Source organism: Felis catus, chromosome B1, assembly GCF_018350175.1.
Source record: "Felis catus isolate Fca126 chromosome B1, F.catus_Fca126_mat1.0, whole genome shotgun sequence".
In the NCBI taxonomy this organism is placed as follows: Eukaryota; Metazoa; Chordata; class Mammalia; order Carnivora; family Felidae; genus Felis; species Felis catus.
This window is the reverse complement of record NC_058371.1, coordinates 567,955-580,518: the sequence shown is the minus strand read 5'-3', so window position 1 is coordinate 580,518 and position 12,564 is coordinate 567,955. Positions and strand designations below refer to the sequence as shown.

Below are 12,564 nucleotides of genomic sequence, written 5' to 3'. Positions count from 1 at the left end.
ATTTTTCACCTCTTTGGTTGGATTTATTCCTAGGTATTTTATGGTTTTTTGTGCAACTGTAAATGGGATTGATTCCTTGATTTCTCTGTCACTCCATTGTTGGTGTATAGGAATGCAACTGATTTCTGTGCATTGATTTTATATCCTGCAACTTTGCTGAATTCATGAATCAATTTTAGCAGTTTTTTGGTGGAATCTTTTGGGTTTTCCATATACAGTATCATGTCATCTGCAAAGAGTGAAAGTTTGACCTCCTCCTGGCCAATCTGGATGCCCAGGCGCCCCATTCTTGAGGACATATTTACACACCCATGTTCACAGCAGTCAAAAAGTGGAAGCCACCAAGTGTCTGTCCACAGATGAACAAAACAAAACAACAGGATATTATTTAGCCTTAAAGAGTCAGGAAACTCTCACACCTACTACAACACAGATGGACCTTGAGGACATTCTTTTAAGTGAAAAAGGCAGCCACAAAGGGACAGATGCTGTGTGAATCCAGGTATTGTATGTATCCAGGGTAGGTCATCCACGGAGACAGTAGATGGCAGTGCCAGGGGCTTGGGACCAGAAGTCAGCGTTTAATGGGGACAGAGTTTCAGTCTGGGAAGGTGGAAAGTTCTGGAAGGGGGCAGTGGTGGGGGCTGTTCAATCTGAATGTACATAATGCCCCTGGACACTTACCAGTGGTTAAGATTATGAATTTTGTGTGTATTTTACCATAATTAAAGTTTTAAAAATGACACTGGAGTTTTTTGCATAAAGAGTAGAAAGGTGGTTGTATTTACCTGCGCAAATTCCTCAAAATGACTTCCAAATAAAAGTGATTTTTTCTATTCCAAAGAAACAAAACACAACGTGACGTGGCAGGTCGTATCCTAAACAGAAGAGCAGTGTCGGTCGGAGGAGTCCAGGTGCCTGGAGAGCTGCCTCCTGGCTCCCCTCTGGCTGAGGGCCACAAGCCCAGTTCTTGGCTGCAGCACTTGCTGCAGGCCTGACCCTGGGTGAGAGGACAGGACAGCGAGGGACACACGGCGGGTCACCCACCTCTTCCAGCGTGGGTGGTCTGTGGGACAACACCTGCTGCCACGCCACCCTCGGGGCTCCAGAGACACCCACTCAGGTCAGTCATGGGGACACTGGTGTCTACATGCCAGGAACCTGCGCAGGACAACAGACGGGCAAGGCTGCATTGAGAACCGGGTGGAAACGGGGACTGTCAGCCCGGAGGGTGCTGGCAGGCGGGCGCCCAGGGCGGGTAGGTCCTGAGGGCCTTCCTCGTGTCTGTGCACACCCTCTGGTGGGTCACTGCGCAGTGTCTGATGGCACGCAAGGTGGGGAGGAGGGAGGAGGACGGGTGGAGCATGATTTGCACACACAGTTCATGAAGGAAGTGATGTGATGTTTCATAAACCATGAGCGCTTTTGTTTTTTTGGTTTTTGGTTTTTTTTTTACAAATTTTTAAAATTTATTCATTTTTTGAGAGAGTGCATGAGTGGGGAGGGGCAGAAAGAGGAAGACACAGAATCCGAAGGGCTCCAGGCTCCCAGCTGTCAGCACAGAACCCGACGTGGGGCTTGAACTCACGAACTGTAAGATGATGACCTGAGCCGAAGTCAGATGCTCAACCGACTGAGCCACCCAGGCACCCCGACCTTCTTTCTGCCTCTTCAAACTGGTTTTCAGAGGGCAGCACCCGTCACTGGCAGTGATTGTGGAGAAAGCATCCTGGCCGTTGCTGAAGCGCAGGCTCCTCGGGAGAGGAGCTCCAAGCAAACACGCAGAACCGGGCAGCCTTATCCTCTGACAGGGAGCAGGTTTTCCGACAGGGAAGCTTCTCAGTAACCACGACTCACATGGAGTTCTACCCAATGTTTAAAGGAGAATTAACATGAGTCCTCCACACACCCTTCCACCAAAGGGCAGCTGGACCACTTCCAGGGCAAGGTCATTCTCGGAAGCCGTCTTCACCCTGGTGCCCAAACCAGGCAGCACGACGACGCGCAGACTGAGGCCTCTTACAAAAAACCCCGCACCTGACGCCGGAAGACCCAAACCCACAACCATGTACGCAGGGCCTCAGCTCACAATGCAAGGGTGGTGCAACCTGCAGAGATCAAGGGATGTGGGCACCTGGCGGGCTCAGCTGGTGGTTGAGCTGGAGCCCCACGTTGAGGGTAGGGATTAAAGATAAAATCTTAAATTAGCCAATGTGATACCCAAATAGGATGGAGGATGAAACCACATGATCTCAACAGATGAAGAAAAAACACTTGACAGAGTCCAATACTCATAATTTAAAAACTCCCCAAAAAGTAGAACTGGAAGCTTCACCCTCAACCTGATAGAGGCGTCTGCAGAAAGCACACAGCTGACCTCGCAGCCGCCCTCACATGAGAGAGAACACAGACGTCTACACCCTGCTGTTAACCTGGCAGTTCCAGTCCGTATTCCCCGCTGCCAAGGATGGGGACTCGTGTCGCTGCTCGTAAGGAATCTATACAACTGCTCTGGGCCGAGTCGGGTTCAGCAAGGTCAGAGGACACAAGCGAACACATGTTTTACACAGGTGTCTGCACAGCAAGACAATGGCAGCATTCACGCACGGCACACGTCAGACGCAGTCAGATCCTCGAATACGGTCTCACAGCAGACCTACTTCTCAGGACCAAGGCCTCAACAGTCAACAGTGCCACCTGCTGAACTGTGACAGGGACCACCTCGGTCCTCTGGGTCCACACCGGGTGAGAAACATCTTTCTGTGCCTTGAGACGGGCAAAGTGGGGCTGCGTCTGGATGGGCTTCCTGGGCTGGCAGTGCCCACAGGGCTCACCTCATGCACACCCCGTCTCGGGACCAAAGGCACATGAGACTGACCGCAGGGTCTCCAGCTGTCCGTGCCCTCATGCCTCACCGTCCCCTGCTCTGGAAGGCTCTCCACAGACCGGAATTCCCAAGTACCTGCATTCCAGGGTGTGGATTTACGACCAGTCTGCGTCTCGCCCCATCCTGGAGGATGGATCTGTGCCTCCACATCGCTGTTGCTGCCTTAGTCCGCGGCCTCAACTCCGTGTCTTCCTGGACACGGCTGAGATTGCCACTAGCTCGGGCCGGGCTCGTGCACGCACCTGGGCCCCGCGCATCCCAGGTCTGGGTCTGACTGCGTCCCCTGTGCAGAGACAGGCTGTGCTCCTGTCCCTGCGACACCATCACCATTGTTTGGGGAAAAGAGCCCAAACTTCAATATCCTCTTAAGAAGAAATTAATACAAAAGGCAACCGGCAAAAGGTACACGTTAGGTAACTGACCAAAAGCAGAAGCGAATGGCCGACAAAGAAAAGGAAATGTTGCCGCGCCTCGTCCTTCCCTTAGGAAAAGCGCCGAGGGAACAGGTCGTGGGGGTGGCCGTCCTTGGGACTCAACACCGTCGTCTCCGGTTGTGACAACTTCTGTTCACAGGACAGTCTGAAAACATCCTTCAACACGTTCGTCTTGAGGAGGTACCAGCTGCACAGCCCGTGGGCCCTGACAACAAAGACCGGCCTGGATGGTGCTGAGCAACCAATGAAAACCATGTTTTCAAAATGCTGTTGAGAAAACGGTTGCTCATAAAGTGAAAACGCTAAACAGAGGCTTACGCTCCATGAGAAGCTCTTACACAAGACACAGACGCCCTGGGCTCCACGGCCATTCCGCGGGAGGCGACTGTGCACCGCGTACAAGCTGTGCCCCCAGCATCCGGGCAATACAGGACAGGACACCGAAGGTGCAGAATCTTTACTTACAGGTATGCAAAACTGCAAACCATTCCAATACACTTGGCAGAAACAAACACTAAAGGACAAAGTAGAAATGATTCCGCGGGGGGGTGGGCAGGTGGTCCCTGACACTACTAAAAGACCGGAATCCACGATGTGTTTCTCTCCAACAGCGGGAGGGGGTGGCAACATCCTTTCTAGCAAGAGACCGCAGGCCCCTCCAGGGGCAGGATTATGGGGGATTTTTTTTATTCTTTTTTAACACCTTTATTTTCAAAATTATCTAAAATAGACGTGCATTATTTTAAAAATAAGGCAATCTTTTTTAAAAGTTTAAATAAATGATATCAAAATCATTCACACTTTTCCAGAAAGATGCAAAACAGAAGCTCCATCGGTAGACAGACAAGATTTATTACTCTGTCTGTAAAAGGAGCTCCAGTACAGGGCAGTCGAGGCCGAGGGCCGTCCCTCCTCCTCCTTGCCGTGGCGCATGCTCCGTGGCCGGCTGCTGCCCCGTGGTTCACCAGGAGCACCCCACCACCGCCTCTGCCGGCCACGAAGCTGTGCAGAGTTCACAGCCTGACCACCGAACACAGAGACACCACACGTCTCCCAAGGTTCAATGCGCAGAGGGTTCACTTGGACACAGCCCGTGCAGTTAACACACACGAAGAAAAATAAATACCCTGCACCCGGTATCTACAAGGCTCACTTACTCTGTCCCCTGCCTCTCATGACTACGAAATCAGGAAACTATCATTGGACAGTTAGGAAGAACAGCATTAGCTGTTAGTGTCAGCTCAGCACACAGTGTGGTGCTAAAAATCCAGAATCTGACTGAACCGTACTTATAAATCTGCAAAGTTGCCAATTTTAGTAGACTTGGATGAAAAGGACTTTCTAGAGGAGAGAGTAGAAATGCTTTTGCTTGGGTTCCCTGACCCCCTTTGTAACTGAAACCAGCCCCACAGCCCTGGCCACACGGGGGAGCGTTCTCCACGTCGTCCTCGTCCTCATGTCCCTATCCTCACCGCTGGCTGCTGCCTGGTGTGGGTGCCACCCGGTGTTGACGCCCCTCCCGCAGCGATGGCACCTTCAGAACCGGAACAGGTCGATGAAGTGCTGTGGAGACACAGGCATGAAGCAGCTGTCGGGGTCGGCGGCCGTGCAGGGGTGCCCCGAGTCCTGCGGGGGGAGGGAGAGGCGTCAGCACCCAGCAGCTGCCCCGTCACAACACGTGGGAAGTACATGGGCCATGGCAGTTTGTCAGAAGAGATAGGGGCCGGGGGTTTTTGCCTCCCTGGCCTGGCGCCACACGCTGTGTTCCCCCGCAGCCGCTCTGCTCCCACCCTGCCCCGTGGGGTCAGGCCCACGCCCATCAGCTCACAGGCAGCGTGCAGCTGGGGACCAGGGTCACACCTAACAGGACAGAGGACTAAGGACACAGGCTTTCTGTGGACTGAGAGCCCAGGCCGATGGGAGCCCTCGGCCATGCCAGGGCAGCACCTGCGCAGGAGGTCTAAGGACTAGTCTACGATTTCCCCTCCGGCTGAGCCTGCCGCTCGAGCGCTGGCCTGCAGGGTCTTCCCTGAACCCTGATGGGGCTGGAGCGAGCAGGAGCCCACTTCTGGCCACAGGCCCCACGCATGCTGGGAGCCCAGGCCAGCCGGTCGGTGGGGAGCATGCATGGGACGCGACACAGGCCTGGTCTAGCACGGAGGTACCTTGAACAACAAAGCAAGGCGGCAGTCCTTCGAGATCGTGGAGAAAGAACCGGGAGGAGTGCGGGCAGGGGCGGGAGAGAAAGGAAAACCAGCATTAGAGCGAGCGAGAGAGTGGGCTGCACTGAACACTGGCTCTGATAGCAGGTGTTTGAGTGTTAACCAGAACCATCGGGTAATTAGACCAGGCCACACACGTGTCATTAAAGCAAGCGTGGGTGGCAGCACCGAGGACCCCTCGACTTGAGGATGGTCCTGTGGCAGCGACAAAGATGCCCGTTTCCACATCCACCTCCACTGACCACTCGGTGCCCAAGCTCTTCGCAACTGTTCACTAGAACACGCAAAGCAGAGCTGGTGTTTCCACGTACGTTTTGTACTGAAAGGTTTACAACAGGTTTAGGAAAGCCCTTTGTTCCTTCCCTCACAGCTGAGCGCCTGCTGCTGAATCAAGTGAACTAGATCCCTCAGGTGCCAGGAGCCTCGTGGCCACCCGCCCACCACCCACTGGGGTCAAGAGGAAGGAGACCACCACCCGCCTGCCACGCGTGGGCCTGGCTGCAGGGACCTGGGGCTGGACACCAGTGTATTGTCACTGCGTCGTGGAGGCAGAGTGCACGAGGCGGCCCGGGAACCTCCTGCACACAGGCATAGCCAGCTGTGATCACTCCCACTCCCACCCAGAGCCCCAGACCTGCAGTGTCATCAACACTGGTCTCTACTTAATCTGATCTCTGGTGGCAGACACCCCAAGACAGGTGACATGGTCCCAGGCAGTACCTGGACTCTGGCTCCCAACACCGCCCCCCAACCTGACACCACTCTCCCTGGAGCTGCGGGGGCGGGAGGGGGGGTCCAGACACTCAGCTGCAGAACAGGCAGGAGGAAGGAGCAGGGCCCCCAGTGTAGGCACTGAGCAAGGGGCCCTGAGACCAGATCGCATGCGGGGACCCACTCCAATGGCATCAGGGGGACACACTGTGGTGGGTTGGCATCAGTGCTGGGACTGCAGACAGAGGTCAGTCTGGTCCTGTCAGGTGAGGCCCCAACACCTCTCTGTCCACAAGGACCTGCCGTGTGTGAGATGCGGCCCCCGTCACACTATCGTCTGTGCCCTTCGACTGGTGACCCAGGCCCCTCTGCCCCCACCTGGAGCCCCACTCATCCTCTGACAGACATGAGACCGAGGGAGGGACGGGCCTGCTCACAGACGCTCTGCTCTTGAACTGTGTTCTAGAGAACATGTTCTACAGGACAGCCACTGCAAGACACATGACATGTTCTGTCTTTTCCGTTCTGAGAAGGAAGTCCTGCTAAAGCGTAAGCCAGCGAGTCAGAAACACGATCGCATGTAACTGGCGCAAGGAGGCATCAGGAAGGATCCGTGACGCTGCCCACCTTTCACAGAGTAAATAAACCTCCATTAAAATAATACAGCAAACAACATCATTACATTCACTGCCATGGATAACCTGAAATCCCAGAAGTGACACTACTGTAAATATAACGTGAAATGAGAAAAATCTCAAGCAGTCCACTCTTTTCCGACAACCTAGGGCTTGCTACATGGTCTACCTAACAAATCACAGGTAGAAGTGAACAGATAGGGCTGGATCGGCCAGGTAGACGCGGATGGCGGGAGAGCGCGAGAGGGCCATGCCGCACACGGGACGCGCACCGGGTCACCCTCAGCAGGGTCTGCTCCCCTCTCCCGTGGAAATCTCACAACATAAACACACAGTCCCAGATGCAGAGTATCAGCAGGTGAGGAAGACGAGGGGCTGCCCAGGGCAGGTGTGCACGTGCTCACCTCCTTGAGCCAAGGAGAGCCCCGGGTCTGCGTGGCGGGAGGTGACAGGGTGCCGGGCGCCCAGCACACTGGGTACTCGGGTTCAAGTGTGAGTCAGGAAACTCTGGTCCAGTTTCTGTCAGGTAAGTCAGGAAACCCCCTGTGTGTCTGGAAGGCTGTGCCCTCCCTACTGTGGGGGCTGGGCCTGGAGGGGGAGCCTGTGGAGGCACCTCCAAGGGGTCCCGGGACAGCTCCGGACGGGCTCCACCCAGGTGTACAAAGGACAGTTCATCCCTGCCCTCCAGTTGTGGGCTGGTAGGGCATCCAGAACCGCAGGCAGGAGATGCGGCAGGAACCCGGCACCGGCCCAGGACCAGGAGCCATGGGCCCCACCAACCCGGGGACACGTCCTGCCAGCGAGTGCCCAGCAAAGGCAGAAACGCGTTCTGACTCAGACTCCAAGTTCTACGTTTTACTTCCGTGACTTGGTCCCCCTGCCGTGACACTGAGGAAACTGCCATCTTCTTACTGTTGGGCCTACAGTGGACAGCCGTGTCCAGGATGCAGCCGCCCAGCTGCCTCACCTTCCAGAAGAGGATGCTGCAGTGCCGGCAGAAGTGCAGGGTGTCCCCGTACTGCTCCCGGGTTGGGTAGTGCTTCTCCAGCACGAAGTACATGAGCTTCCACTCCACGTGGCCCTTCTCCGAAACGATCAGGTGTCTACAAAACTGGACACACACAACTCTGTTCAGCACGTGGCTCTCACAGACGGTATCAGGTGCAGCTTGATTTCACAAGGCAGCAGAGTGCAGGACACAGTTACTGAAATGCAACTCACCTGGATCAAATCAGATGGGACCAGGACAGGCAGCATCCCCGCCCAGGAGACCTGTGCCCTCCTGGGGCTCTGCCACCGTCAGAGACAGCGCCCAAGGCAAGTCCCACCTGCCGCCTCCATCCTGGACAACCTTCTCTCTCCTTCCCTGGCTTCTCCCCCTGCTCCCTCCAAAGAATTCAACACCCCTCATCTATGCTGACCTTAGCACCCCAGTCTTTCCTCGCAGCCGAAATTCATCCTGACTTCTCTGATTCTCCCACAGCAAATCCACCTTGACCATTTTCTCTGGGGTCACAGAGGCCTCCAACTAAACCCAATGGCCCTTTGCTTAGCTGACGGCCCAGGACCTCCAGCACCAGGTCTGGTGGGTCCCTTACGCCCTGGACTCCATCTGGTCCCCAGGGCAGGTGGCCCGCTCACTTCCCTGTGCCACTCCAGCCCCAGCTCCTCCTCCAGGAGCCGTGCCGCCCTCCTGGCCTCGGAGGCATCCTCACATTCTCCTGAACGTTCTTCCAGAGGACCAACAATCTCACAGAAACTGCACTCTGCTCCCAGTGCTCTCGTGGCTCCTCTCAGCCCGCTGGGGAAACCCCGGGACACAGCGTGGCTGCAGCACCCTCACGCACACCACAACCTGCCCTTTCTCAAGGACACCCGCCGCCCTGTCCTCTGAGAGCGACGGCCTCCCCCGGAGCACACATCCAAGGCTCTGTCTACTGCCCTCATCTGTCCCCACAGCAGCCACACCCTCCTCTGACAGGTGGCCTGGTTCTGACCGTCCCACCTGCCCCACACGTGTGTGAGATTCCAGCTCTGGTCCCGGAGGCACGACAGCAAACCGGAACGGCCGGCAGGTCGCCGGTTCTCAGACTGGGTCTGAAGGCACGGGCTGCGGGGAGGGGAGCGCAGAGAGCCGTGTACAGCTGCTGGGCACAGGCTCGGGTTCAGGGGGCACAGCACCTATAGGGCATGCGGCGCGGCGGAGGCCGGCGGGCAAGGAACAGATGCCCTGGTGCCGACCGGGGACCCAAAAGCCCTGCCTCACTCTGCCATCTGTGCTGGGTCACATCTGCCGTCACGGACCCTCCCCAACGTGGAAACTGAACTTCACAAGCTCCCGAGGAGAAATCATGGGGTCCTGCACAAGCTCTGAGGGGCCCCCACATTCACCTGCTTCTCCGCGAAGTGGTACTGACACAGCCGCTTCCACAGCTGCCGGTCCTCACTGAGCGCAGACAGGGTCGGGGTCACCTGGCCCAGCGTCACGATGTCCCAGCCATCGGAGAATCTGTACAGGATGTTGTTGAGCATGTGCAGGGGGAGGTCGCTGAGGGTGAGGCCGTCGTTCACCTGCTGGAAGGGACACGGACGGCGGTTCACTGCGCGCACGAGAGGGCGCCAGGCCGTAAGGAAGCCCAGCAGCCGAGCCTGAGCAGAAGCTCTGACCAACGCGCCGCCCAAATGCCACTGTCCCTCCCTCCTGGCAGTGGAGTCCTGTGCTGCCCCAGGCCCCAGGGGTCACACCCTCCCCCTGCGCAAGATTCACATCTTCCACGTGGCATGGACGTGGCTGGGGGCCAGGGGGTCCTGAGCAGGGAGGGGGGTGGCGGGGAGTCACTGGCTGATCGCAGAGGCCCTGGTAGCGCTGGGTATCCAGTTTCTAATGTAGAAGCTATGCCCTCCCTGCTCCCTCCTGAGGGTGCAGCTCCAGGGGATGGGGTGGAGCCTGTGCACACCCCATGGGGGGAGTGGAGGGGAGGTGGGGGAGGGGACCCGGATGGAGAGAGAGGCGACAGAGGGAGGGAGGCAGGCACCCTGTCAGCACCCCCACCTCCCGGCAAGAACCCCTCACTAGCACACGGGGAGCGCAGTGAGGGTTAAAAAAGGGTGCAGGGTCCTGTGGGCTCGGGGACGCGTGCACACCCGTGCACACTCCTGATGTGGCTGAGTGGCTGAGAGACTGTCCTCGTCCCTGGCGGTCAGCCCCAGGGACGGCCGGCTCCCTCTGGTTTCTGTTCTCTTGGGCAGCCCAGTTCCCTAGGCACAGTCGGTGCCTGTGGGGGGAGCACCCCTCGAGCTTGGTCCCCAAATCCCCCGGCAGGTGCGGAGAGGGGCCAGGCCGCGCACTCTCGGTCCACGTCGTCACTGTGTCACTGCCCAGCAGCAGTCCCGATACAGGTGCATCGTGGCACTTTGCGGGGGCCGTGAGGAGGATTCCCATGCCTCCGGGCGTGGTGACAGCTCAGGGTACATCTCTGAGGATGTTTCCCCTCGTCGGACCCCTAGCCACCAGCCTGGGAGACGTCACCGGGCAGTGCTGCACAGGCGTGTCCCGTGTTCCTGCCATCGCACTGACAAACGTGTCCCCGCCTCCGCTGGACAGCACGGCGCCTGCAGACACGAGCTGTCAGTGCTGCTGGCACACGGCAGAGGGCGCACGCGCGGGCCCCCACACACACATGCTCCGTGGGCACTACAGCAGGAATGTGACGGCTCCTTCTGCTCCTGTGCTCCTCCTTCCTCCTCCCCAGAGGAACCTGCGCATCACACCGGAGCTCGTGAACACCCGCTGCCCTCACAAGGCGCAGGAAACGCCCTGACTGGCGAGGCCGGACGGTCCAGTGTGACTGAACCAGACGGCACCACAGAAAACACCAGCGTGGTTCATCACGACTTCTGACGGCGCAAACGTGAGGCGGCACAAACCCCGGCTGGACCGTCAGTTGGAAGCCGAAGCTGTGGTGCCCTCCACTCAGCTGCCCCCCCCCCCCCCCCCCGCCCCTACTGCTGAGCCATTTCCTGGTGAGCTCCACAAGCAGGTCCCCAGGCGGGCAGGAACGCGGCTCCTCCCCCCCGGCTCTGGCCCTCCTGGCACATCGCACGCACCCGTTGCCACTCCTGCGGAAGCACGCCCACCTTCGCTGCAGGCCCTCGAGCTGCCCTGGCTCCCACAGGACCCAGTGAGGACCCGCCTCCGCCCTCGACTTTCTCCCCTCACAGCAGGGCCTCCTGTCGTTGCCCCGGGGGAGTTTCCGCCACCTTTCAGCAGCAGCAGCAGCGGCAGCAACAGCAAGGGGTCTGCTCCCCGCAGGCAGGACCCCAGACTCAGGCACCATGACTCTCACACCCACGAGCTGGACTGACCTGCGGTCACGCCCTGTCCCCTGCAGTCTCGCCCGGGCTGCCTGGGCTCCCAGCACACAATGACCCCCTGATGCAGATGCCCACAACCTGGCCACACAGTTCTGGGAGGCCAGGAGCCTGCATTTAAGGGTCACCACGCTGACTTCTTTCCTGGAACTTGGAAGAGGAGGCCACCGCTGCCACCAGGGACATGGGACGCGGTGTCCGAGGCCGGCGGGGCTCAGCTCCAGGCGGTGCTCTTGGACCCACACCGTCCATGCTCCGGGCGCATGCTCGGCTGCCCTGCTCCACTGGCGTCTACACAAGCGTCCTCTGAATAATCGAAGGTGGAGCTCAAGGCTCGCTGGCCTGTGGCCTCAGCCTGATGCCCTGAGGAGCTCCTGCCTCCGAGTTCCTGTAACCTTCCCACCCGTGAGCCTCCCCGCACTGCCCGCTGTGAGGGTACAAAGCCCAGGTCACGCGGGCAGAGAGGGAGTCCGTGGCGCGATATCAGATACCAGGACGGGCGTGGACATGACCGTGTCACTTCACACACCAGTCTTTCCGTTTCCTCCCCGGTGCGAGTGACTGCGGGGACCATGCCCCAGGAAAGCCAGCTCCGAGCGCAGAGCGGGGCCCAGGTCAGGAGACAGTCCCCGCCACTGCCCTCCCTTGGGGCCTCCTCCAAGCTGCCGTAAATGACAGGAGGACCCACCAGGAGGCGGGTGCCTTCTCGGTCCTGCTAGCGGCCAAGGCCTCTGCCTGCCTTCCCCTCGTGATGCAACGTGGGCCAGCCCAACCGTGTGCTTGTCTGCCCTCCCGTGGGGGCTGCTGTCACCGCACGTTTCTCTCTCCACAAGCTCCCTTCATGGGGTCCTGCCCTCAGACCCCTGCTGGCCGCCCGCCCCCAGCTCACTAGTTCAGGCGGCACCTCCAGGCTGTCTGGCCACGCATGCGAGAGACAAGTGGGGCACAGGTGTGAGGTCCGGCCACTTGTGCGAGGCTTCCACACGGCGTGCGTGTCCCTCTCACAGGCGGACTTTCCAGTCACAGCCCTCAGCCGCGGGGGGGACACCACATCCGCCGCACAGATGATGCTTCTGTCAAGTCTGTCGAGTGCTTACCAACGCTGAACGTAAGAGAATCTGTTGTAACTTCAAGCCATAGTTAGGGAACCTCTACTCTTTCCGTAAATCCCATATTCAGATGGCAAATAAGTGGCCCATAGTTAAGGTTTTCCAGATCACTTCTGAAAGCAGCCGCCTTCGTGTGGAGCCTCAGGCGCACTGACGGGAGGGGCCCTCAGCCCCATCAGAAGGGCAATCTGGAGA

General features: G+C 58.3%; 1 protein-coding gene across 12 annotated transcripts in view; it reads right to left on the bottom strand.

The window, feature by feature from the left end:
* Positions 1 to 3,763: 3,763 nt before the first annotated feature.
* Positions 3,764 to 12,564, bottom strand: part of FBXO25 (F-box protein 25) — a 68,156-nt gene continuing 59,355 nt past the window's right edge. For 6 of the 12 annotated variants that reach the window (XM_045055160.1, XM_045055159.1, XM_003984548.5 and 3 more), the window contains 4 exons: positions 9,281 to 9,463; positions 7,857 to 8,000; positions 5,487 to 5,513; positions 3,764 to 4,947 (listed from right to left, as the gene is read on the bottom strand). In XM_045055160.1, the coding sequence (XP_044911095.1) occupies positions 4,858 to 4,947; positions 5,487 to 5,513; positions 7,857 to 8,000; positions 9,281 to 9,463 (444 nt within the window). In that variant the 3' untranslated portion in view covers positions 3,764 to 4,857. The remainder of the gene's footprint in view (positions 4,948 to 5,486; positions 5,514 to 7,856; positions 8,001 to 9,280; positions 9,464 to 12,564) is intronic. The other 6 variants (XM_006930531.4, XM_003984549.5, XM_019828179.3 and 3 more) reach the window with 5 other exon arrangements.